Here is a 23,237-nt window from a genome sequence, read left to right as displayed (position 1 = left end):
TCTGCCGTAAACACCACAATTAACCACCAGGGGGAGATGTTCTGAAACTACATGCAATCTTGTATTCCGCCAATTGTAAACAATTGTATTTTTGTCTCACCAATAATAACTAAATGTATTTATCTTGTGTAGCTGCTCCAGCACTCTCGCTGTGTTCAGTGTATTTATCTTGCGTAGGCTCCAGCACTCTCGCTGTGGAAATCATCCAAATGCCTATGATGATCCTATAAGCTACAGTCACATTATTGCACTTCACTCTATAAAAATGACAAATACTCCACAAAGAAGACTCAAAATGGACTTTATTGATTTAATTTGTCAGTTAATACATTGCAAGATGCCTCCTGGTAGTGGGGAGTTTGATTGGACATGGGCAGGAGGGGGTTAATCAGAGCTTTCAGTGTCATGAAACAGAAAGATCATTCCTCCATGGTATGATCAAAGCAGTGCGACAGACACACACACACACACACACACACACACACACACACAGAGAGAGACAAACTCTGCTGTATTCTGCTACTTGATAACTTGAATGCCCAGAAGCAGTGAGACCCTGTTGTTTAAACACTCAAATCAATAGTTTTCTTTTCATTTATTATATATTATTATTTAATATTAGTCAAAAATGAACAGTAATGACATTTTGTAATATCTTTTGCCACCCTTCTCAAACAGTCCACTTTCAGCTGCGCAGAACTGATGAGTTGATGCTTGATTGGATTCTGGACCTTTCAGCATGTAAGCTGTTGCTGCGACAGTCCGGGGATCTCTATAAATATCCTATTAGCACTTCAGAGCCGAATACCCAAGAATTCACTCTCGTTAACACATAAATATTCTCATATAAAACCATCACTGATTTTAGTTGAATCTAGAGTTTAGGTTAAATTATTTTTTTTCCATACATTTTTGCCAATAATTGTATTTTACTGAAAATTATATTATAATGTTATAAAAAAAAAAAAAAAAGAAAACTTGAGGAGGCTCTGCCTCCCTTGCCTCCTCTAAAGGAGCCTCAGCTGCAGGAGACCTAGTTTGAGGCAATGGTGCGCCCTGCAGCAGCCTGAAACGCAGTCTCTCTACAGACTACTCTGACCACAGAAAACAAAAAAATCATTGAACAATGCAGCTCACTTTCACCTTTAAAAAAATAAAAAAAATAAAGCATTTTAGAAAAAGATACATTTTAAATTAAAAACACAAACGTGGAAGATGTTTTAATCAGAATTGTTTACACACACAAATGCACTTGATGAAGGGATATTTCCCCTGAACACCTCAGATGAAAATGACTGCGATGCTGTGCCCTGCAGGCTCGGGAACACAAGGAGGAAATGAACCAGCGACTGACAAGCGGCTTCAGAGCACATCAACACGTTGAGACGAGGTCTGCTTCAGCGTGATAAGAAAGGGCTTTGTCCGAGTCGAAACAGAAACAAACTCAGGAAAAGTACAACAGCAGCAAAACAATCAGGCAGCTTAGAGGCGAGAGATCTTTAAGAGGAGGTTAAAGAAGGCTGGAGCGGTTTGTTTGTCTTCTACATTAACATTTGCAATACAAGCACATGGATTTTACAGCTGAATGCACACCCCTTGACTCTCACTGTGTTGCTGGTGCTGCTTTAGCAGGTTTAAGTGGGTGTGGATCTGTTCTCCTGACCTGAGCTTGGTCTGTGGTCTCAACTGAGCCACCAAACAGTGCAGCTTACTGCAAACTACATCACAAACAAGAAACACACGACTGAAGGGCGCACAGGCAGGAAGTGTTCATGTGAGGACTGACTCCTCCCTCTGTCAGCCTCCTGGCACTCTTACTCACCACAGTTATTGTGCCTCAGCTTTTTATAATTATATATATATATATAGATACACACACACCTCAGGAATGTTAAGTATTTAGCTTTTTAAACAATCGCCATTGTTTAGATATTTTTTCCATCTACATTAACTTCATTGTTTTTTTTTTTTTAAAGAGAAAAGCTTCTGCAGGGCATTTCTGTGTAAATAAATCGAAGTCCCTGCATCACCGTATTGCTGAAAACAAGAGAAAACAGCAACACGGTGCAGAGAGACTCGTGGAAAAACAAACACAGCCTGGGAGTGAGGTGATGAACTGGGAGATTGCTCCTGCAGTAATTTCATTAATGATGATGATGAAGATGAAGAAACTCACTACCATTAGAGAGTAGATGTGTGACAGGCACTTGTCACTGCAGCAGAACCACACCTGTTCAATGTTCCACATGTTTCCTCACTTAATACCAGAACTTTCCTTTACCGTTCAGGAAACTCAATTCAGGACTTGCATTTCCCTAGGATCTAGAAGTTGCTCTAACTTCACTATTACAAATACAGAGTTCATTCCCTTCTGTGTTGTGACTGGTCTGACTGGCACAGTTTTCAAACTAATCATAGAGACTAGCTGAGGACTAGCATTAATAGCATTGTGTTACCCTCCAAAAATAAATAAATAAACAAAAAAGATCTCTAATTATAACAGGAATAAACCTGGGAGCTGTGCTGTAGAAAGAAACAGAGCAACACAAAGTCGTGACAACGCTGTAAAGTCAAGGGGTGCTCAAACACTTCACATGTATCTCTCGATCTGAACTCACAAAGCGTCTCAAAACGTCAAGGACCCCCGTACAGGCCACGCAGTGCCAGAGCAGAAAACCTCTCACTCTCTGAAAAGCCCTCACTCTCTGAAAAGCTCTCACTCTGTGAAAAGCCCTCACTCTCTGAAAAGCCCTCACTCTCTGAAAAGCCCTCACTCTCTGAAAAGCCCCCACTCTCTGAAAAGCCCTCACTCTCTGAAAAGCCCTCACTCTCTGAAAAGCCCTCACTCTCTGAAAAGCCCTCACTCTCTGAAGAGCCCTCACAGAATGCCAGAGCAAAAAAGTCGTCTTCGAAGGTAAATTCCAAAACATCAAGGGCTGATTAGTAATCCACCCAGAATGCCTGACAAACAAAGTCCTGAAAAACACGTCGACTCAGAATGTCCGAGTGGCAACTTCTTATTGGTCATGCCTGGAGGTTCCACCCCCTCTCCCACCAAAACAACTTAGAACTTTGTGATTTTCACTGCAGGGTCTCCGACGATCAGGCGACCCATCCCAGGATGCACCTGAAGGGAACACACAGAGATCTTAAACACAATGGAGGCTGCATTCACCACAGCTTTGCATGGCTGATGTAAAAAGTGTGTGGACCCAACAGGATCAAAACCAACCCATTCTTGAGACATAATAAAAATATACTATTGAACATAATTTCTATCTATTTAACATCATCAAAGACCCTGACCTGAGCCTGCAGAGATCCATAGGGCACCAGCTCTCCATCCACGGTGAGCGTGCCTCTGTGGGACAGGGGCTCCAGTCTGAAGGCTCGGGTCTGGATGTGGCTGACGAAAGGGCTCTCGATCTCCTGGTGGGTCCCTCGCTCCATGGCCAGGAAGAGCCGAAGCAGCACCCCCCTGGAGATCCCGGCTCGCACGAAGCTCAGGTGGATGGTGCCGTCGTCGAAGCGGGCCTGGGGGGCCGCGAACAAGTCAGCCCCCAAGTGGGACTGATAGAGGGCCAGGACCAGGACGAAGTCCCCCTCCAGGGTCACCCAGTTCTTCGGTACCGGCCGGTCCAAAGGCTGCAGGAGCCCGTCAACCGGCCCGGTCTCGTCTTCCGCTCGTGGAGGGAAATGATTTCTCTGCCCCGGGTCGCTCTTCACTCCTCTCTCCTGCGTTACGGAGCCCAACGCATCCATCGTCCGCGCGAGGAACGTAGATTGCTGTTCCGCGTGATCGACGGTGCCGTTAGACTGAGCTGCCCGCTCTCCCGCTCTCGCCCGGGAGCCGCTTTCCGATTGGTGGTTCAGAACGGGGGTGGAGTTTTGATCGTCCGACACCGGGAGGTCGAAGGTGAATGCCGAGGTGAGGTAATGATGCGAGGACGAGGGCGAAGGGGAGGGGCTGGGAATGGGAGGGGCCAGCGAGGCTGGCATTTCCTGGGTGGGTGCGGTCTTGTATGGGTGACCAGCGTCAGGACTCGCTGCTTCCGAAATGGACGGCACCCCTTCTGCGAAGCAGGACGAGGCGGCTTGCTCTGTCGGCGTGCCGTCACTAGGCGGCGCACAGGCGGGCTGCACCACCTCCTGCAAGCAGCCGGGCACGGGAGACAGAGCGCTCGGCGTGTTTCTCTTCAGCAGGTTCCGCTCCTCGCTCAGACCCATGTCAGACACCGTCCTGTGCAGGGGGAGCCGGCTGCAGGCCCCCAGGCCCTCTGTGATGCTCCTGGATAAGGGCCTCCTGGGGGGCTGCTGCTGGAGCTGGGCGAGGGGGGGCAGGGAGAGGGAGGAGAGGGAGGTGGCAGACTGGGGCAGGTAGGAGAGGCGGCCCCTGTAGGACCGGAGGGAGGCGAGCCTCACCAGCGTGCCCATCGTGAAGCGAGCCGAGCCCAGCCCTCGGTAGCGCTCGCTCTCGATATCCACGTCGGACACGAAGCCCCAGGCCACAGACAAGAAGGAGAAGAGGCGCCGGTGAACCCCACGGCCAGAGCTCGCTGACCCCGCCTCTTCCTCCTCGCTGGCCAGCCGCTCCGGCTCCCGTTCAGTGTTTTCCCCAGGATGCTTTGCGGTGATCGATGTCGACATCGTTATGGAAACGAGGTCCATGGGACAGACTCCTCCCCTGCACAGCAGAAAGCAGCAGTTCATCAGGAGGGGGTCCCGGAGACACATCTCAAACCTTCAGGGGCAGAGAGAGAGGGGGAGAGAGAGGAGAGAGAGAGGGAGAGAGAGAGAGAGATACTTTGTTTAAAATGATTTTATTGACTTGTGCATTTTATTTATTATCAATGTACTGTATGTTTGTAATGAATGCATCTTACAGCCTTGGCAATACTTTCAAGTTATTCTGCACTCTGTCCAGACAGATACACACTCAGTACAGGCAGACGTGTAGTTAGTTACCCAGCGTTGTGGTTTATTGCTCCAGCGAGGGCATTGCCAGAGCCACAGGGCAGGATCCCCACTGGAGTCTGGATAGCTTGCTTCCAGTCCCCTCGAGCCATCAGACCATTAATCACCTGCAGAGACAGCAAAGACATTAATACAGAGAGGAGGGAGGAAAACAGAGAAACAGACAAGCAGAGGCAGAGAGAGAGAGAGAGACAGAGAAAGAGGCAGAGAGAGAGACAGAGACAGGCAGACAGACGGACCTCGTGCAGCAGTCCGTCCCCGGAGATGATGACAATGCCGTCCCACTCTTGCAGTGCAAGCTCCCTCATCAGCTCCCGGGCGTGGTTCGGACGCTCTGGAAGAGAAGAGATAAAAATGACACCCATAACCAGAATCAGACCCATACCCAGATACCCAGATACCCAGATACACACACACACACAGAGCTATATCCTGGGCTCTTACCCCTGCGGGAGGGGATCCCGTGTCTCCATCAGTGACTGGAGGAGCTCTCACCTGTCTGGATGAGATTGTAGCTGATGTTCGCCTCCCGGACCATCGGCAGAATGTGGGTGTGACAGAGCTGCATGGCCTGGCCCTGCCCACTGAAGGGGTTAACCAATAGGAGGAGGCGGCGGGGGCGGGGCAAGAGACTGCTGGTGATCTCTGAGGAAATGAAACCAAGAAGAGGGAGTGAATGAGAGAGAGCAGGAGAGAGAGGGGAAGAGAGACAGCGAGAGGGGTAGAGGGGGTGCCTGTGACACTACATGGACCCCCCCTCTCTGTCTGTGTCCGAATTCAGTGCCTGTAAAAGTCGACATGCTTGAGGCCCCAGTGAAGTGAAGCCATGATAAGAGAAAGTCTGCCCCAGCCTGCACTGCACTGATAATCAATCAATCAATCAATCTTTATTTTATATAGCGCCTTTCTAGTGCACCACCACCACGAAGCGCTTCACAAGACAGTGAGGATACAATGCATAATATAAGAGAGAGGAAGGGGGGTGTCTGGGATTGCTTCCCTTCTCTGTGAGTCTCACTGTTTACACTGAGCCTTACGCAGACACACCGACACAGGCAGGTTGAAGAGTAACACAGGACACTCACCCTTCGTACTGAGCACATTCACTGTGTGGTTCGTTATTCAAAGAGAAGGAGGAGAGACTAGCGAGACACCACCCTTCCACCTCTCCGAGTGTGATCTAAACCGCACGCACTGTGCATGCTTTGCACAACTGTTGTGCAATTAAGGAATAACTCGGACTGCTATGCAACTGGAGACTTGAGCTTGTTCTGCCCATTGGTGTAAAGATAGAAAATGTTGACAACTTCTGTGCAGCAAACCAACTGCAATGTCAGACTTGCTGTTAAACCGAGTTCCAGTTCAACCCCAGTTACACCCTTATCCTGGTCTAAACCTCAGTCACACAAGACAGGCAGATGGATAGACACAGTGAGAGACAGACAGGCAGATCCACACACACACACACACACACGCTCTCTTTCTGTTCACCTGTAGCTCCAGTCAGGTTCACTCCCCTCAGCAGGCACAGCACAGCAGTCATCCATTTCTCAGCCACGCTCCGGTTCTCCGACACCCGAGCCGCCGAATCCACTCGGAAAGTCCGGACCACCCTCTGCCGGCAGCGCCCGCCCCCCATGCGCCTCTTCTTCACCGGATAGGAGTAGAGGGAGAAGTAGGCGGGTCCTTCACCCTCCTCGGCCCCTCCCCCCCTCGCCGGCGAGGCTTTGCGGCGCATGACGTGGCAGCCGACCACGTCGGACAGGGACACCACGGTCCTGCGGTCGTCTTGGGGGCGAGGAACCAGCCGCTGGATGTGCAGCTCCGTGGGGGTGAGTGTCAGGGCGTAGCGGGGGCCAGATCCCCCTCCAGTGCCACCGCTGTGATCCCCGAATTCTCCGTGCAGGATCGCCTCGGAAAACGGCACGCTTAGGAATTCTGCCGGGCTCCTCATTGGTGTGCTGGTCTCCTAGCTTGTGTTAAAATTGCATATAAACCCGGGCTGTGGTTCAGTCACCAGGCTGTCGAATCCTTGTGTGTCTGCAGAGTCCACAGGCTGTGTTACAAACCGCTTCACAGAGTATTTCAGTGTCACTGCGTGTCTATTCACGCTTATTAGTATTTGTATCTCAGCAGAACGAGCTGGCGATTGAAATATTCAATACAAGGACTAGTGCAAAGAACAGCAGCTCTTTCATGTAGTGGAAGTGATCCCATACACTGCTGGTCCAGTCTTTATACAAGGCTGGAGAACTCCATTTGAAGACTATGTTAGTGCTTCAGGGCAAGCTTTTCATAAGGAGTGAGCTTTCAATGGTGTTAGTGCCGACACACACACACAGAGGTGCAGTACAGGAACTCACGGAGCAGTCCAACGCCGGTCAATGCATGGTAGATCAGCAATCTAACGTAGATCATAATCGCATGCAGTTTAACCACAGGGCCTCCCCATTTAAGGTTAAACTGTTTCAAACTTATTTTGATGTAAAACTTTGAAACAATGTTGAGTATTGAGAGTGATGGAGATGGGGGGTTAGTCTTATAAGACCAGTCTTATTAAATAAATCCCAGTGCATACACAGCTTCTGTAAACCCTACAAATGTAAACCTTACAACCTCAAGACGGGTCTAATATATCCATCTATATATAAATATACAGGGCTTCCTAGACTCCAGTTTCAATATAACTTATTAGAAAATATCCACAATAAAATAATGCAATGCAACACACTATATTCTACTCTATGAGATTATATTTGAGGAGCAGTCTGTTTTCGGAGGTCCATTTAGAGGCTGTGTTGTTACAGGCCCTGCTGTGCTATACAGAGCAGTAGTGTTGAAGTTTGTTGAATCCAGTCTGTACGATGACCAGCCCAGTGGGAGTCCAGTCTGTACGATGACCAGCACAGTGGGAGTCCAGTCTGTACGATGACCAGCACAGTGGGAGTTCAGTCTGTACGATGACCAGCCCAACGGGAGTCCAGTCTGTACGATGACCAGCCCAACGGGAGTCCAGTCTGTACGATGATCAGCCCAGCGGGAGTCCAGTCTATACGATGACCAGCCCAGCGGGAGTCCAGTCTGCACGATGACCAGCCCAGCGGGAGTCCAGTCTGCACGATGACCAGCACAGTGGGAGTTCAGTCTGTACGATGACCAGCCCAACGGGAGTCCAGTCTGTACGATGACCAGCCCAACGGGAGTCCAGTCTGTACGATGACCAGCACAGTGGGAGTCCAGTCTGCACGATGACCAGCACAGTGGGAGTTCAGTCTGTACGATGACCAGCCCAAAGGGAGTCCAGTCTGTACGATGACCAGCACAGTGGGAGTTCAGTCTATACGATGACCAGCCCAACGGGAGTCCAGTGTGTACGATGACCAGCCCCACGGGAGTCCAGTGTGTACGATGACCAGCCCAGCGGGAGTCCAGTCTGTACGATGACCAGCACAGTGGGAGTCCAGTCTATACGATGACCAGCACAGTGGGAGTTCAGTCTGCACGATGACCAGCACAGTGGGAGTCCAGTCTGTACGATGACCAGCCCAACGGGAGTCCAGTCTATACGATGACCAGCACAGTGGGAGTTCAGTCTGCACGATGACCAGCCCAACGGAAGTCCAGTCTGTATTTCAGGTCTCTACCTCCGTCTCACTCCCAACAGCACAGGAAATGATCCGCTGATGTGAATCTGGAATATACGAATAAACGACAGAGACTGTTCAGGTGTTATCATTACTGTAATTAACAAGCGTCATAAAACATCTCGTTAAACAGAAACGTGCTGAAAAAGATCAATCTACAAACCGACAAGAAAAAAAAAAACATGCATTTGTATTTATAACAAGGTATTTCTAAATGAAGCAGAGCAGTGAGAACTGGATTGATGCTGGTCTGCGGTTTACAAGTGTGACTCTCATTCATCACAAGAGAAATATCCCGCAAGAGTTTCACTTCTGTTTATTTCCCAGTGGGGGCAGATCACAGGGAGTCCTGTGTTCCTGCTGTCTGGACAATCGTCTCTCTTCACCCAGAAAACTGAAGCAGGGCAGGCTGCCAAGCTGCTGAGCTCTGAATACAAGAGTTCAGCTCCAGCAGTCTGTCTCCGGGCTCGTCTGGCACGTGACTCTTAAGCAGCGGAGCAGCGAGGCAAACCAACCGCAGATAGCTCTGCATCCCGAACGGTAACGCGACGCTGCCTGTGGGCACGCAGACAAGACTGGCAACAGCAGCGATTGGCTCCCAAGCCCATTTCACAGCACGTTACTGAACGGCATACAGGGGCACTGAAACATGAATCACCCTGTATGAACCAGCCAGCCGCATGCGTCCACGGCCAGCTCCTTATCTCTCAGAAGACTGCCACGTCGTATCATCAGTTTCCTCTCAAGTCTGAAGGTGGTTTATTTGGTACAGAGTTCAATGACAGACTGCCACTCTTCTCTGTGAAGGGGGTCACATGCTAGCACTGCACTGGCTCTAAAACCCAGAGAGCTCGTTTCAACAAGGTGTAGCGTTTTAAAACACTTACAATATAAACACAAATAAAGAAAGGTGTAGCGTTACACATTTAAAACACTTACTAAATAAATAAAAGGTGTAGTTCCCTCTTTACACATTTAAACATGTACGTATTTCTAACCTCCTGCACCACGGCTGGGATGGGAATAATCCCCCGTCCTACTGCACAGCGGTTTATCTACAGCGCAGGTTTTACTGCGAGCTTCACTATCCCCCGTGTGTGTGTGTGTGTGTGTGTGTGTGTCTGTGTGTCTGTGTGTCTGTGTGTCTGTGTCTGTGTCTGTGTCTGTGTCTGTGTTTTCGTATCGTTTCCAGTTCGTTTCATATTTTGTATGCGACTCTCTCGCAGCCCCGGTGAGGGTGTTTGTCGAAACATCGCGTTCGGGGTTAAATTGTAAATAGAGAGAGAGACCCGGACAGAGACAGACGCGCCGGACTGACAAACAGAAAGCCCGAGTGCGGCACGTTTCAGATCCGTCACCGGCTTGAGAGCGGTATCCAAAAAACCAAATGCACCCAATAAACACTGCGCGCATTCTACTATAACGAAGAACACACCGCACATTTCAAACAGTTTATTATTATTATTATTATTATTATTATACCTACCTTAGTTCCCAGATCTTCAGTAGTTTTCTTTCCTATTTTTTAATAAAGATCGGTTTGGGGATTTTAAATATTATCACCGGAAGACGATTGCGGTATTTTCGCCTGCCGATGGGGCAGCAGCATCCGTGTGTTTGAAAACCTTCTAAATTTTATTAAAGGACATCAGGTTATTCCCCGATTTTCCTTGTAGCGTCAGAATGGGTAAAGAGTAAATAAATACACTGACAGCTAGTTTCGTCACCCCATCTTTTCCTTTTCGCCTCTGCTAACTAGCCATCAACAACCTCCTCCGCTTCCGAGAGCTCTTTGGAAAAGCCAGCAGGAAGCTTTGCCCTCAGTTGGGCGGGTCTCACAACCGCCTTAGCCAACCGGTGTGCACAGCAGTGACACGACGCTAGCACTGCGCGATTTCTGATTGGTCAGCAGGGTTTTCTGAGGCGAAGCCGCGCACCTGCCATTTCATCCCCACAGGAGGAGACGTCCTGAATCGCCTCCTCGCGAGAATCCAGCCGCCATGTTTGTGAGGGAACTGACAGGCATTTTAATACGGCAACAGGAATTATTAACGAGAATGTTTAATTATTTAAATTACAGGCTGTTTGAGAAATGCGAGGTGGTCATGAGGAGGGCAGCTCCGTCTTCAGCTAGCCCTCGACACCTCGGGAATGACATCTGCAACACAGAACACTACTTTGTTTTGTTTACGACTTCCCTGGATAAGGGCGTCTGCTAAGAAATAAATTATACTTGTGAAGAGACATGCGGGAGCAGAACGCTGTTCGGTGTATCCCGACCCATGTGGTCACCAGTGTAATTCACTTTCCTCACTGTAACAAACCCACTTAGGAAGATCAGGTCAAATAACGGTTTAATCTGTTACACCCTGAAGGTACACACAGAACCGAGCCGTACAAACGCGTTCTTAAAATACATCACTGACAGGAATCACGGAAAAATAAACTCACTGTTTAGACGGTCAGATCCAACCTGTCCGTGCATTTCAAACCCTGATTCCTGCACTCAGGTGATTTATTTATTTTGCAGGATGCATGTCCCTTGTAGATTAAAGCAAGGGTTGCCAAACAGTGGATCACAGGACCAACACGTAAAATATCTATAAAAATATACAAAACCACAGAAAGCAATGAAATACTAAAAGAATATTCAAATAAAAACATTTCTTTTTCATTTTTCTGACACGCAGCTCAACTCTGGCAGCCGTTGCCTTTAAGAATGAAGGTTTACCAACACACACGTCATGCTTTACGAAGAACAACACCACAAGCAGTTTTTTTTTTTTTCTGTGTGACACCAGTTTTTATTATTGTACACAAAGGGGGAGGGGGCAGGTCGAGAGTTGCAGCAGCACCGGCCCGGATTAGTTCTTGTACCCACGGCTCGCTCTGCGTCCTCGGGCACGCTCGAACTTGCGGCCCTTGGAACGGATGTAGGGCCTGCGGATTGAGAAGGGAGGGAAACGAGAAGGTTAGCACAAGGCAAACGGAACGAGCAAAAACACAACGACACCAATATATACTGAGGTGTTTATACAGAGAAACACAACAGCACTGATATATACTGAGGCGTTTATACAGAGAAACACAACAGCACTGATATATACTGAGGCGTTTATACAGAGAAACACAACAGCACTGATATACTGAGGCGTTTATACAGAGAAACACAACAGCACTGATATACTGAGAAACCTCGAGGCCTCTCAACGCACAGCCCGGCGCTTGTGCTGTGCCGGTCTCTACAGTTTTAACAGCAGCCCACACGCAGCTCAGTGCTGTTTCCATGCCACTTATTTCTTCCTTGACAAGCCTCAGGAATTCATGTTATTCAACAACTTATCAGAATCTGACAGGGATAACGATCATCATCGGCTTGCACACACTGCAGGTAAACTTAACAGAGATTCAGCAGTTCTGAATGCTGCAGTGCAGTGAACGCTAGTGCTGGACAGTGCAGTGAACGCTACAGTGCTGGACAGTGCAGTGAACGCTACAGTGCTGGACAGTGCAGTGAACGCTACAGTACTTACTTGGTGTGGCTGTGTGGGGTTCCTGGTGCCTTTCCGAAGTGCCTGTACACTTCACGGCCCTTACGAGGACCTGAGAGAGGGAGAGAAACAGATCAGAGAGGATCTAAACACACTTCATCTACTGAGAGAAAAAAAAACCCACAACAGGAAAGACGGCATCGTGAATGGAGACAGTGTCCTGATTACTGGCTGCTTCTCCCAGGCCTCATTAACGAGGAATTCAAGTGACACCAACTTGAGAGTCTGACACTATGGAGTCTAATCATCGGCCTGGGAGAGGAAACAAATTCAATACGCTCGGCTGCAATTCTGCTTCACGATTAAATAGGTCAAGCAAGGCTTCGTCTCTATTCATGTCATGCTGGCATTGTTCTGTGAATAACGAGTCCACAGCCAGCCTCAGCCAAGCACACAGCAGGCACTGCACAGCTAGGGCCAAAAGCTTATCATCACCCAGGCGAATTAACAAACCTGGCTTCATAAAAAAGGTCAAATAACTTGCACATCAAAACTCGGACACGAAAAAGTGAATTGGTGCAGCTTCTACAGCGACCTGCAGTCAATGACACTCCACTGTGTATTAATCTAATGAGTGAATCCTGAAGAAGCGAGGGCGCGCGAGGCTTCGGAACGCTCCCAATACCTACAGCACAGGAAGTGCGGGCACATCATCCTAGCAGGATAGTCCAAGTGAAAAGCTGAACACGAAAAACATGAGGGGCTTGTGAGAGTTTGTGTCACCGTGCTATCAAAAACACAGAAACACTTTCAGAAATTAAAAAGACCGAATCGTTGAGACTCACCCGACAGCAGCACAGTGCCGTGACCCTTAGGGGTCGCCAAGGCCAGCTGGTCAAAGGTCATGATCTGACCTCCAGACTTCAGGATCCTGTTGCGGGCTCCGTCAGTCACCCTCAGAGCACACACCTACCAGGAGAGAGAGAGAGAGAGAGAGAGGCTTTAGTTTAACAGTTAGAGAAGCCACACATCCATGCTACGGCTGTTAACAGGAGGACAGACGGGACCACACAGCCTCCTCCATGAAGCTCAGCTCTCCCAGGCCTCATTAACGAGGAATTCAAGTGACACCAGCATTGGAGTCTGACAGTTCTGAGTGTAATCATCGGCCTGGGAGACGAAGCGTTAGCTTAGTCATGTGAGCAGCTGCTGCTCAAGTGGGGTCACTGCGCGAGCATCCCGTCCTGCACACAGGACACCAGGCTGCGTGAAAGAAACCGCACACTGCCAGCGACTCCACAGCTACGGGCAGAGGTTTTGCAGCACCCAGGATTTCAGGGTTAACATCATTTAGATCCTTTATTTATCATATAATCAAAGAAACTACAAAACACTATCGCAAAAGTCTACCGGAAGCCATCACAGTACAGTAACATTTCCTGTCAGATTTCAAAATGCCACATTCTCCAATTTCAGTTTTTCTGTACATGGGAAACCTACAAAGCGCTGGCGTGTAATTCAATATGTCAACGCAACATTATTCAGCAGCTTTCATTCATTCTACTGATGCAAAATGAGTTCATTCTATAGGGTGATGCAAGCCTTTTGGCTACGGCTGTACATTATAATTTGACATTATAAAGCAGGTAGACACTACAGTCCTGCGGGATTCATAACTACAGCGTGGCGACGCCATCGTGACCGCACAGGAGTGTGAAGCACCGGCTGGTTTTCAGGTAGCGGTATCTCAAGGGTTTGAACTGGCTGGAGCTCAGAATGGTTTCAAGCCTGCTGGAGGCGCGTCGGCAGGACCTGGTGTTGAGTTTTGGGAAGACTTGCCTTCAGTTTGGGGATGTCCTGGATGCGCACGTCGTCTGTGATCGTCCCCACGATGACAGCGGTCTTGTTTTCACGGCCTGTCAGCTTCATCTTACGAATCTGAGGAATCGACACGGGGAGAGAAGTCAGACAGGTTCAGACCAAGCCATTTCAACAGCCTCTACTGTTTCAATAGAGGCCAGCTGCGCATCTAACATCAACCAAATCCAAGTGGCGTCTAAAGAAGATTTATTATTAACGAGAAACGGTATTGAAAAGACTCAAATCTGAAGTGACAGCATTGTTACAGCGGGGTAGAGAGTCAACGGCACAGACTGAAATAAAGCAAGCCTCAGGAATTCATGTTATTCAACAACTTATCAGAATCTGACAGGGATAACGATCATCATCGGCTTGCACACACTGCAGGTAAACTTAACAGAGATTCAGCCTTGGTGCACAAAAGACAATTCACACTAGTAACACCGTGGCTTGATAAAAGCAATAGAATTAAAAAATAAAAACAGGTTAAATAAAAAGCATTTTGGGTCAGTAAATACTGGAATGGCAGCTAACATGCTCTCGATTGCACAAGTTATTTCTTTAAAGATCCGTATGCAGTTTGAGATTCAGACGGCTGAAGGCTGGTTCCTAGGCGTGTGGGTGTTGTTACAGATTAAAAAAACATTCTCATTGCACAGCACATCGCAGTCCGCTTTTTAAAATGAGCTCAGGTCACGCCAGACGTTCTAATTAAAAAGGACACACCGACAGGAGTCTTGGTTCAAAGTAAAAAGCGTGGGACTGCTGTGCAAGGAGCCTCCTCTCCAATCCTGGGGGGCAGGGAGGGGCACTTACCAGGCGGGACAGGGAGAGAGGAGGGCGATTGGTTCGGCTCATGAAGAGTCTCTTCAGGACCACCTTGTTGAAGGAAGCATTGGAGCGACGAGCAAGGAACCTGTAGAGCTGAGAGAGGGGAGGGACAGACAGACAGACAGACAGAGACAGGTCAGCACAACCACACCTTCAATCAGTCACAGATCTATCTGTAGACAACTCTCCCAGGCCTCAGGAAATGAAAATCTTCAGCAGCTTATCACATGATGACAGGGATAACGTTCATCACAGGCTTGGGGGTGCTCACACTGTATTTGTGTTGAATTCAAGTTCGCTTCTTTCTGTTTTGAGATCTAGCAATCACTTCAGCACAGTACAGACCCCGGTCCAGACGCATCACAATGCAGAGTGAGACTGGAGCTGCTCCTACCTTGACCAGGAGCCTCAGGTAGATGTCCTGGCTCTTCGGTTCTTTCCTGTGGACCTTGCGGTCTTTGTTGTGTCTGATATCCACTCCCTGAGAAAATAAGAGAGTTAGGAATCAAGCGCTGTTTACACCAGCTCAAAATCTGACCCACAGCCTCGATAAAACCAACACTTACATGAAAAATAATAATTAAAAACACACACAACAGACCTGGACTACATTTAAAATGGTTTGTCCAAGTCCTGGTTGTTACACCTTTAGACTTCTTAAACATCTAAACCCATAACGTTTTAATGCTCCCAGGCCTCATGAACGAGGAATTCAAGTGACACCAGCGTTGGAGTCTGACACTATGGAGTCTAATCATCGGACTGGGAGGCAAACTGGACGGACAACAAGGGGTTTACAAAGCTTACTTTCAAACTGTGTAGCTGCACATCTGCACAGCCTAGTTAACGGTACGATTTGTATTATAAAAAGCATCTAATACTGTGCAAAAGATGCAGGTCGCACAAGACTGACCAAGACACCCTACAACGCATGCAAACTAAGAGAGTCCGTGATATTTAAAGTGAACCCTGACCGTGAACCCCACTCAACTCCACATGTCCACAATGCCGCTCACGGATCACGCTTTTGATTTCCGTATCAGCTCATACAGCGGATTGAAATGGCCTCCAGAATGAACTCTTCATGCAATAAAATATTAACCAAAAACATTGGTTCTCACACTGTAACGCAGTGTACAAAACTTCAATACTATAACACATTGCTCCACGTATTTATCATTATCGAAGGTGCAATACCCTTTCTTAGACATTACTACACACTGTACCCACACAGCGCTAGATGCAATGCTATTGTACTGAATGCAATAAACAAACCACATGTAAACGGGAAAGATTCCTCCGTGTCTAACCGGCGCTACATGGCAATGCGGATCTCAAGGCCAACACGTGTACAACTATGCCGAGCTTTAAACCGTGAACGTGGACTGTATCTGCAAGACTGCATTTGCGAAAGCGCGTTTATAAAGCAATCAAGCGAAACGGGCAATGCAATCGCAATATAAATAAAAATACAAAAACGCCACCGTTTTGTGTTAACAAGCATAACCGGGCCTAAACACCACGGCGATGAAAGTGCTTGCGCTGCTATAAGAAACACGAACGAAACCGATTCACCAGCAAGAAACGTGTTTTAAACACAAACGCTTACAAACCTGACAAACTAAAATGCCACGGACGGACCGTGGCGTTCAGCAAACGCGGGCATTCACTTAAAAAAAAACCCAGAAACAAGCGTGACCAAGACTTCAACAAGAACAACAACAGTTTATTTTTTATTATTGCTATTTTGAAGATATCCAACATATACACCATATTGGAGAAAATCCACCATTTCATCCAGTTCCCGTTCATTTTCAAGACGGCTGAGAAAACTTATATCACCCATTTGCAAGACGAACGGCCTGCATTTTTAAACTTTGCTTTCCCCGGTAATTTATAAACACAGGCGGCTAATGGTGGTCTGGAAGGAAAGCCAAGGTTATAAGATCTCGCTATCAGCGGTTCTTGGGGACTGGGAAGCCCGGTGAAGGCGGATGAAAGTGGATTTTCTCGGATCGGTAACACAGACAGAGAGATCAGTAATCGTACCCACCATCTTGGAGTCCGGGCGGAAAGGAAAGAAGCTGCGCTCGCTCTCGCGATATCTCTCTGGCTCGGGGGTGGAAATGGAGCGCAGAGCACGTGACGGAGAACACACTTCTGATTGGACAACCGGGAAGCCATGTAGGTAAAGGAGATTCCCCACTGAAATTAACCGAGTGAAGCCACAGCCTCGCCATGTTAGGTAAGGAAAAGTCTTTTGTCAATAATTAAACATTCTTATTTTCGAATTAAAAATCCATACCTGTTTATCGTGTTGAGAGAGCTACCATTTAGAATCACGTTAATAAGTAAGCCATTGTGGCGGATCCCTAATGCCTACCTTATCGTCACTGTTTTGTGAATAAAGTTTATGTGTATATATCATGTTTATACTACTTCAGTTAAAGATAGGAACGGCGTTAGACAATAACATGTTGATTTTCGTTTTATTATTTTTTTTTAAAAACAACAGTATCATTTACATATACAAACACTTCATTGGCAAAAATGTCAGATATTTGGACCACATATTGAGCTACAAACTACATCACAACCAGAGAGCTAATACTGCACCAGAATGCAATGCTCTCAGTGTTTGCTGTGTTTAGGGTCTGGGGTACACTGTGCTGCAATGCTCTCAGTGTTTAGGGTCTGGTGTACACTGTGCTGCAATGCTCTCAGTGTTTGCTGTGTTTAGGGTCTGGTGTACACTGTGCTGCAATGCTCTCAGTGTTTGCTGTGTTGCAATGCTCTCAGTGTTTGCTGTGTTTAGGGTCTGGTGTACACTGTGCTGCAATGCTCTCAGTGTTTGCTGCGTTTAGGGTCTGGTGTACACTGTGCTGCAATGCTCGCAGTGTTTGCTGTGTTTAGGGTCTGGTGTACACTGTGCTGCAATGCTCTCAGTGTTTGCTGTGTTTATGGTCTGGTGTACACTGTGCTGCAATGCTCTCAGTGTTTGCTGTGTTTAGGGTCTGGTGTACTCTGTGCTGCAATGCTCTCAGTGTTTGCTGTGTTTAGGGTCTGGTGTACTCTGTGCTGCAATGCTCTCAGTGTTTGCTGTGTTTAGGGTCTGGTGTACACTGTGCTGCAATGCTCGCAGTGTTTGCTGTGTTTAGGGTCTGGTGTACTCTGTGCTGCAATGCTCTCAGTGTTTGCTGTGTTTTATTTCTCCAGCTTGGCCCTGTCGCCCCTGGCAGGGCTGATACAGTTCGATATGGACCGGAGTAAGGCCTGCAGGCCTCGGTCTGTATCGTGCTGCCTGAGATAGCACAGGAAAGCGGTCCATACGAAGGCACAGCCTCCGATGAAGGCGGTCCGTACGACAGGGGGAACGAGGGAGAAGTTGACTGCCTGAAAGAGAAAGAGAAAGGAAGGGAATGAGGCGCAGCGAGAGGAGAGCAGCCTGGGGTTCAGACAGGGGATTCCCTTTCTGATAATGCAGTAAACATCAGAGGGACTCCCTTTCTGATAATGCAGGAGAATGCAGTAAACATCAGAGGGTACCCCCTTTCTGATAATGCAGGAGAATGCAGTAAACATCAGAGGGTACCCCCTTTCTGATAATACAGGAGAATGCAGTAAACATCAGAGAGAGGGTACCCCCTTTCTGATAATGCAGGAGAATGCAGTAAACATCATACTGGAATGTTTCACTAGGAAGTTAGTTGTGGGACACTGCAGTTTCGAATGACTGTACTTTGTGGTGTAATACCCGGCATGATCCACAAGAGGGAAGCAGAGATACAGAATGGTCAATGAGAGACATGGAGGTTCCATACTGTACCTGCACGGCTGACCAGTACACAAGCCCAGTCTGGAAAGAAGAACACAAGTGAAATACTGGTTATTCCGTTGGCATTACTGACATGAGTCCTGTATATATATATACAGCTATGGCCAAAAGTGTTGGATCATCCTTCAGAATTAACTCATTTTGCTTCGTAAAGTCGAATGAACCCTGCTTGAATAATGTTACGTTGACATATTGAATTGCACACCAGCGCTTTGTAGCTTTCCCACATAGTTTTCCACATTCCAAAAAAACTGACAACAATTGAACAATGTGACATTTCGAAATCTGACATGAAATACTACTGTACTACTACCTTGGCTTCCGGTAGACTCTTGTGATATCATTTCATCTGTATTACCTGGTAGGACGGCCAGAATTTATTTCTCAGGTCCTCAAAAACGTCCTCCTTTCTGTCCAGAACACTCAAACCTACAAAGAAAAAATATATATAATTCCATTTAGTTTCCCAAAGGAGTTCCTGCAAAGCAGACAGCGCCACCCGTGCACGTGGCTAAGTGGTGTAACTGCAGTTTGTTTCTGTGATATTAATTGAGCCCACAGATGGGTTTTTTTGTATTAAAAAATACCATACGTTGTAAAGCAAGACACATGCCTCCCTATATCACATTGTCTATTGACTTTAGAGGAGGCTAGTCGTGTTACTCTTACCAGTATAAAACGCAGTGATGGTCGCTGGAGCCGCCACCAGTTGATCAACAACCACTTTTTTCCCAACGTTTCTAGCTCCTCCCCCTGGAAACCCCCTCTCCAAAGCTCTCAACCAATAGAAATTGAAGTTGGCATGGAAGCAGAATCCAATCAAAGCCACTTTGGCTGTTTGGGAGAAGTCCACCCTTGACCAGAGCGCTTCCTGTCCAGCGACCACGCCCTTCGAAAGAGGCTCCGCCTCCCCCTGGGGTCCCGCCTCCTTGTCTCCCAGCATGCACTGCTGGAGCAGGTCCGCCCCGGCGAATAGGGTGCTGTACGCCGCTACGTTCGTGGCCCAGGGGTGGGTCTGGAGTACGTATCGCAGTCTGTACATTATCTGTGCAATATGGACTGGGGAGCAGCAAAGCAGGATGTATTCACTGGAGACCGGCAGCTACTGTGAGCAAAAACAAAAAGGAACATAAGAAAATTCACGAGCGAGAGGAGGCCGTTCAGCCGTCAGAGCAGCTCATTGATCTCAGAACTTTATCAAGCCGGGTCTTAAAGGAGCCCAGTGATTCTGCCTCAACAACATGACTAGGTATCCCTGGACAGCCCCTTCCATGTGTGTAATTCAATATGTTAATGTAACATTATTCAGCAGGTTTCATTCGACTTCATGAAGCACAATTAGTTCATTCTATAGGGGGATGCAAGCCTTTGGCCAGAGCTGCACACTACAGCTGTATCTGTTGCTGTACTTTTACAATCACACAGACAGGGACCAGGTTGCAACACACTGGACTTGCACACGTCCGCACGGTTCTATTTACTTTTCTCTTCTCCTATCTTTCAGTTTGACTCACCGGGCAGGCGACTGCACTTCTTGGAAGAGGAATTTGCGGTTTTCAAAATTTCTCTCTTCTGCACAATCACAGAGTCACACACCAGGCTCCTCTCTTCTGCACAATCACAGAATCACACACCAGGCTCCTCTCTTCTGCACAATCACAGAGTCACACACACCAGGCTCCTCTCTCCTGCACAATCACAGAGTCACACACCAGGCTTCTCTCTTCTGCTCAATCACAGAGTCACACACACCAGGCTCCTCTCTTCTGCACAATCACAGAGTCACACACCAGGCTTCTCTCTTCTGCTCAATCACAGAGTCACACACCAGGCTCCTCTCTTCTGCTCAATCACAGAGTCACACACCAGGCTGTATCATGCTGAGGTAACTTTTATTGAACCAGCACAAAGTCTGTAACCCGACTCCGGAAGTATATCACAAGCCTGTAAGTTTAACCCTTCACAGGGCATGTGTTTGGTCTTTCATTCACCACACAGAAATTGACCAACACAAAATTAAAAGATAAACCAGTCAAAGCAATTGCTTTCCATACCTTTGCAGTGAGTTGAGGTTCAATGCACCCTTCTGGTCTGACTCCAAAAAAAAAAGGGGGGGGGGGAGAATAAGAGCCCCCCCCCCATTGCTACCTCCTTGACAGCAGCTGTTCCGTGTGCTAAATATACCACAGGTCACATTACATGAGTCAGCTCAGCATGCAGACTGACTATCAGGAAGCAGAGCACACCCTCAGAACCTGGGTCTGCAATTAAACACACCCTCGGAACCCGGGGCTGCAGTTAAACGCACCCTCGGAACCCGGGGCTGCAGTTAAACGCACCCTCGGAACCCGGGGCTGCAGTTAAACGCACCCTCGGAACCCGGGGCTGCAGTTAAACGCACCCTCGGAACCCGGGGCTGCAGTTAAACGCACCCTCGGAACCCGGGGCTGCAGTTAAACGCACCCTCGGAACCCGGGGCTGCACTTAAACACAGGCCAGTGTTAACTGTGCTCCTGCCTCCCCTGGTGTTGAAGAGAACCAATATGACTTTGCAGCAACCTTTTTACAGATGATAGAGAGCTGTGAGGACATGTGGTAACGATATCCATTGGACTGGTTAATCACAGTGTCGGAAACAGGAGATATAAGTAGATCCCTGTCTGCCTGCCTGTCTGCCTGCCTGTCTGCCTGTCTGTCTGTCTGTGGAGTGGTGGTGTAATTCAGTGTGATACCAGTGATGACCACAAGGTGGTGCCAAAGGACCATAAACTACAGGTGAAATTGTTTTTGAAGCGCCTGAACGGGCCGTCGAGTTGTACAGTTAATTTATGAGTTTATTATCGCTGTTAACCCAGGGATCGGCTGTACTCCAGGAACCCCCTGTACACGTTTCTACAGGTCATCAGCTGAAATCAACACATTGACAAACTGATTTTGTCAATCTTCCAGTAAGCCGCTTGCTGTAAAGGTTGTATTACGGGGGAGGGGGGGAGTGGGGGGCAGTGTCTCAGGGAAGCAACACAAACATGTAAACAGATTGCACTTTGACCAGGCAGCCTGCACAGGGCTGTGGTGTATCAGGCGATGTTTGACAGTGAACTCGTATTACCTGGTGTACCGGGAGGTGCGTGCTCGGGCCTGTCTGTGTTGTTTACGGGCGTGTCTCACTGCCATTGTGACCCGTCAGTGGGCGTGGTCTGTGCGAGAAGGCAAAGCGCTCTGATGAGAACCTGGACAATACTGCGGGAAACAAACACCCAGACACACCTTGCAGTGAAAAGCAAACACGGTTGTGAGATCTTTAGAACCGAGGTCCTTTCTTTCTTTCTTTCTTTCTTTCTTTCTTTCTTTCTTTGTGATAAAGTAGAGCTCACGCAAGTACACAGTAGCCTAAACAAATAGCAATGGAATTATTTTCAGTGTTAAACCGGGCCGGTTGTTGATGTGCCGGCACAAGGGTGTACTGTGCCCTGGTGCAAAGCAAGCAACAGTGTGTCCAAACATTTTAATAAATCAATTATGTAACAAGATTAATCCATTTGATTAATCATAGGCATCAACTGGGTTTTTAAACGAATGTTATCAAGTACAAAAGTTAGTATGAAAGCGTTTCTATAAAAAAAAAAAAAAAAAAACACACGTCTGCATCAAATGCATTCGTTACAACTCAGAGTGTTATTATGGCTTCCGGTAGACTTTTGCGATATCGTTCTGTAGTTTCTTTGATTACATGATGTTAAATAAAACAATAAAAAAGAGAGTCAGGAATGCGAGGTGACGTCATGCTCATGACCCAGGGTGTAGTACTAGCCACGGCCAGTGGGCGGTGTCGTGTCGCATAGGAATTTATAATGCAAAGGAGATCTGCCACTAACTCAGGGGCGTTCTTAGCTAAAACAGGGGGAAAAAAGTCTTAATTTGATGCCTGAAAATCACATGCTGCAGGCTAATCCGCTGGCCTCTGTCCTGGCTTTCTTCCGCGGAGGTCAGGGCTCTAGTCTCAAAAGGATCAGTTAACAAAAGCAGCGGGCTAATTTACCAGCCTCGTCTGTCTTTCAAGAGTCTCGGTTTAAATACAGACTGCTCAGGAACACAAGCACACCGAGCTCGTTATCTGAACGTGAATGTGTGCCGTGGATATATCAATATACATGAAACAAGCAATGCCACACACTCACTGACACACACACACAATGAGAGAGAGAGAGAGATCCCTTCTATAGAAGCAGACAGACCGCTATTGGGAACGACAGAGAGACAGGGATGTCGGATGTACTTCTACACGGGCGGTTAGATAACAGACGGTCTATTCTGGTCGCTGTTCTATTTCTCTGATGCACCTGTGCGTTGAATCCATTGGTCCATCGCAACGCCAGTACGTCGCGTCCATGACGCATCATGGTCAAGCACATTTCTTCACGATAAGTCAAACTGCAGATCAATCTGAAGCCTGTTTCGCCCTTGGTCCCACACAACGCCGCTCAGAATCCCAGACGACAAGAAGGCGGCGTTTCAAAGCACTGACTCGGGGAGTGGGCGGGGAGTGCGGGGGGACGCCGTGCGCTGATTGGACCTCTGTGTGATTCGGGTGGGTGTAGCGCG

The 23,237-nt window shown here is 47.8% G+C and overlaps 3 protein-coding genes across 4 annotated transcripts; all 3 read right to left on the bottom strand.

The window, feature by feature from the left end:
• Positions 1-284: 284 nt before the first annotated feature.
• Positions 285-10,479, bottom strand: LOC117409982 (sphingosine kinase 2). Its single transcript, XM_059021606.1, has 7 exons — positions 10,105-10,479; positions 6,466-8,665; positions 5,470-5,619; positions 5,214-5,308; positions 4,966-5,081; positions 3,307-4,741; positions 285-3,127 (listed from the first exon to the last, which is right to left on the bottom strand). Exons 2-7 carry the CDS (start codon positions 6,926-6,928, stop codon positions 3,065-3,067), a joined length of 2,322 nt encoding a protein of 773 aa, XP_058877589.1. The 5' UTR covers positions 6,929-8,665; positions 10,105-10,479; the 3' UTR covers positions 285-3,064.
• A 913-nt stretch (positions 10,480-11,392) lies between these two features.
• Positions 11,393-17,060, bottom strand: LOC131735567 (large ribosomal subunit protein eL18). The gene is made up of 7 exons (XM_059021678.1): positions 16,854-17,060; positions 15,195-15,281; positions 14,786-14,893; positions 13,949-14,047; positions 12,955-13,078; positions 12,152-12,221; positions 11,393-11,558 (listed from the first exon to the last, which is right to left on the bottom strand). The coding sequence occupies exons 1-7, from the start codon at positions 16,854-16,856 to the stop codon at positions 11,483-11,485; spliced, it is 567 nt and encodes a 188-aa protein (XP_058877661.1). The 5' UTR covers positions 16,857-17,060; the 3' UTR covers positions 11,393-11,482.
• An 801-nt stretch (positions 17,061-17,861) lies between these two features.
• On the bottom strand, positions 17,862-20,731 carry LOC117966791 (mpv17-like protein). Of its 2 annotated transcripts, none has more exons than XM_034913477.2 (5): positions 20,690-20,731; positions 19,305-19,740; positions 18,994-19,064; positions 18,627-18,656; positions 17,862-18,193 (listed from the first exon to the last, which is right to left on the bottom strand). In XM_034913477.2, the coding sequence occupies exons 2-5, from the start codon at positions 19,675-19,677 to the stop codon at positions 18,005-18,007; spliced, it is 663 nt and encodes a 220-aa protein (XP_034769368.2). In that variant the 5' UTR covers positions 19,678-19,740; positions 20,690-20,731; the 3' UTR covers positions 17,862-18,004. The 2 variants fall into 2 exon arrangements, with proteins under 2 accessions (XP_034769368.2, XP_034769367.2); XM_034913476.2 differs by lacking the exon at positions 20,690-20,731 and adding an exon at positions 20,150-20,561.
• Positions 20,732-23,237: the final 2,506 nt, after the last annotated feature.

Source organism: Acipenser ruthenus, unplaced genomic scaffold (assembly GCF_902713425.1).
Source record: "Acipenser ruthenus unplaced genomic scaffold, fAciRut3.2 maternal haplotype, whole genome shotgun sequence".
In the NCBI taxonomy this organism is placed as follows: Eukaryota; Metazoa; Chordata; class Actinopteri; order Acipenseriformes; family Acipenseridae; genus Acipenser; species Acipenser ruthenus.
The sequence above is the reverse complement of the archived record's forward strand: the minus strand, read 5'-3'. Positions and strand labels throughout refer to the sequence as shown.

What these genes read in the sequence shown, in the direction of transcription:
- LOC117409982 (XM_059021606.1), bottom strand. Translation starts at nt 6,928, where the DNA reads ATGAGGAGCCCGGCAGAATTCCTAAGCGTGCCGTTTTCCGAGGCGATC. An exon ending in GGGACGGACTGCTGCACGAG is followed by an intron (nt 5,082 to 5,213) that starts GTCCGTCTGTCT and finishes CTGTCTCTGCAG; the next exon opens with GTGATTAATGGTCTGATGGC. An exon ending in GCAATAAACCACAACGCTGG is followed by an intron (nt 4,742 to 4,965) that starts GTAACTAACTAC and finishes CTGCCCCTGAAG; the next exon opens with GTTTGAGATGTGTCTCCGGG.
- LOC131735567 (XM_059021678.1), bottom strand. An exon ending in ACCTGAGGCTCCTGGTCAAG is followed by an intron (nt 14,894 to 15,194) that starts GTAGGAGCAGCT and finishes CCCCTCTCTCAG; the next exon opens with CTCTACAGGTTCCTTGCTCG. An exon ending in CTCTCTCCCTGTCCCGCCTG is followed by an intron (nt 14,048 to 14,785) that starts GTAAGTGCCCCT and finishes TCGATTCCTCAG; the next exon opens with ATTCGTAAGATGAAGCTGAC.
- LOC117966791 (XM_034913477.2), bottom strand. Translation starts at nt 19,677, where the DNA reads ATGTACAGACTGCGATACGTACTCCAGACCCACCCCTGGGCCACGAAC. An exon ending in CATCACTGCGTTTTATACTG is followed by an intron (nt 19,065 to 19,304) that starts GTAAGAGTAACA and finishes TTTTCTTTGTAG; the next exon opens with GTTTGAGTGTTCTGGACAGA. An exon ending in TGTACTGGTCAGCCGTGCAG is followed by an intron (nt 18,194 to 18,626) that starts GTACAGTATGGA and finishes TTTCTCTTTCAG; the next exon opens with GCAGTCAACTTCTCCCTCGT.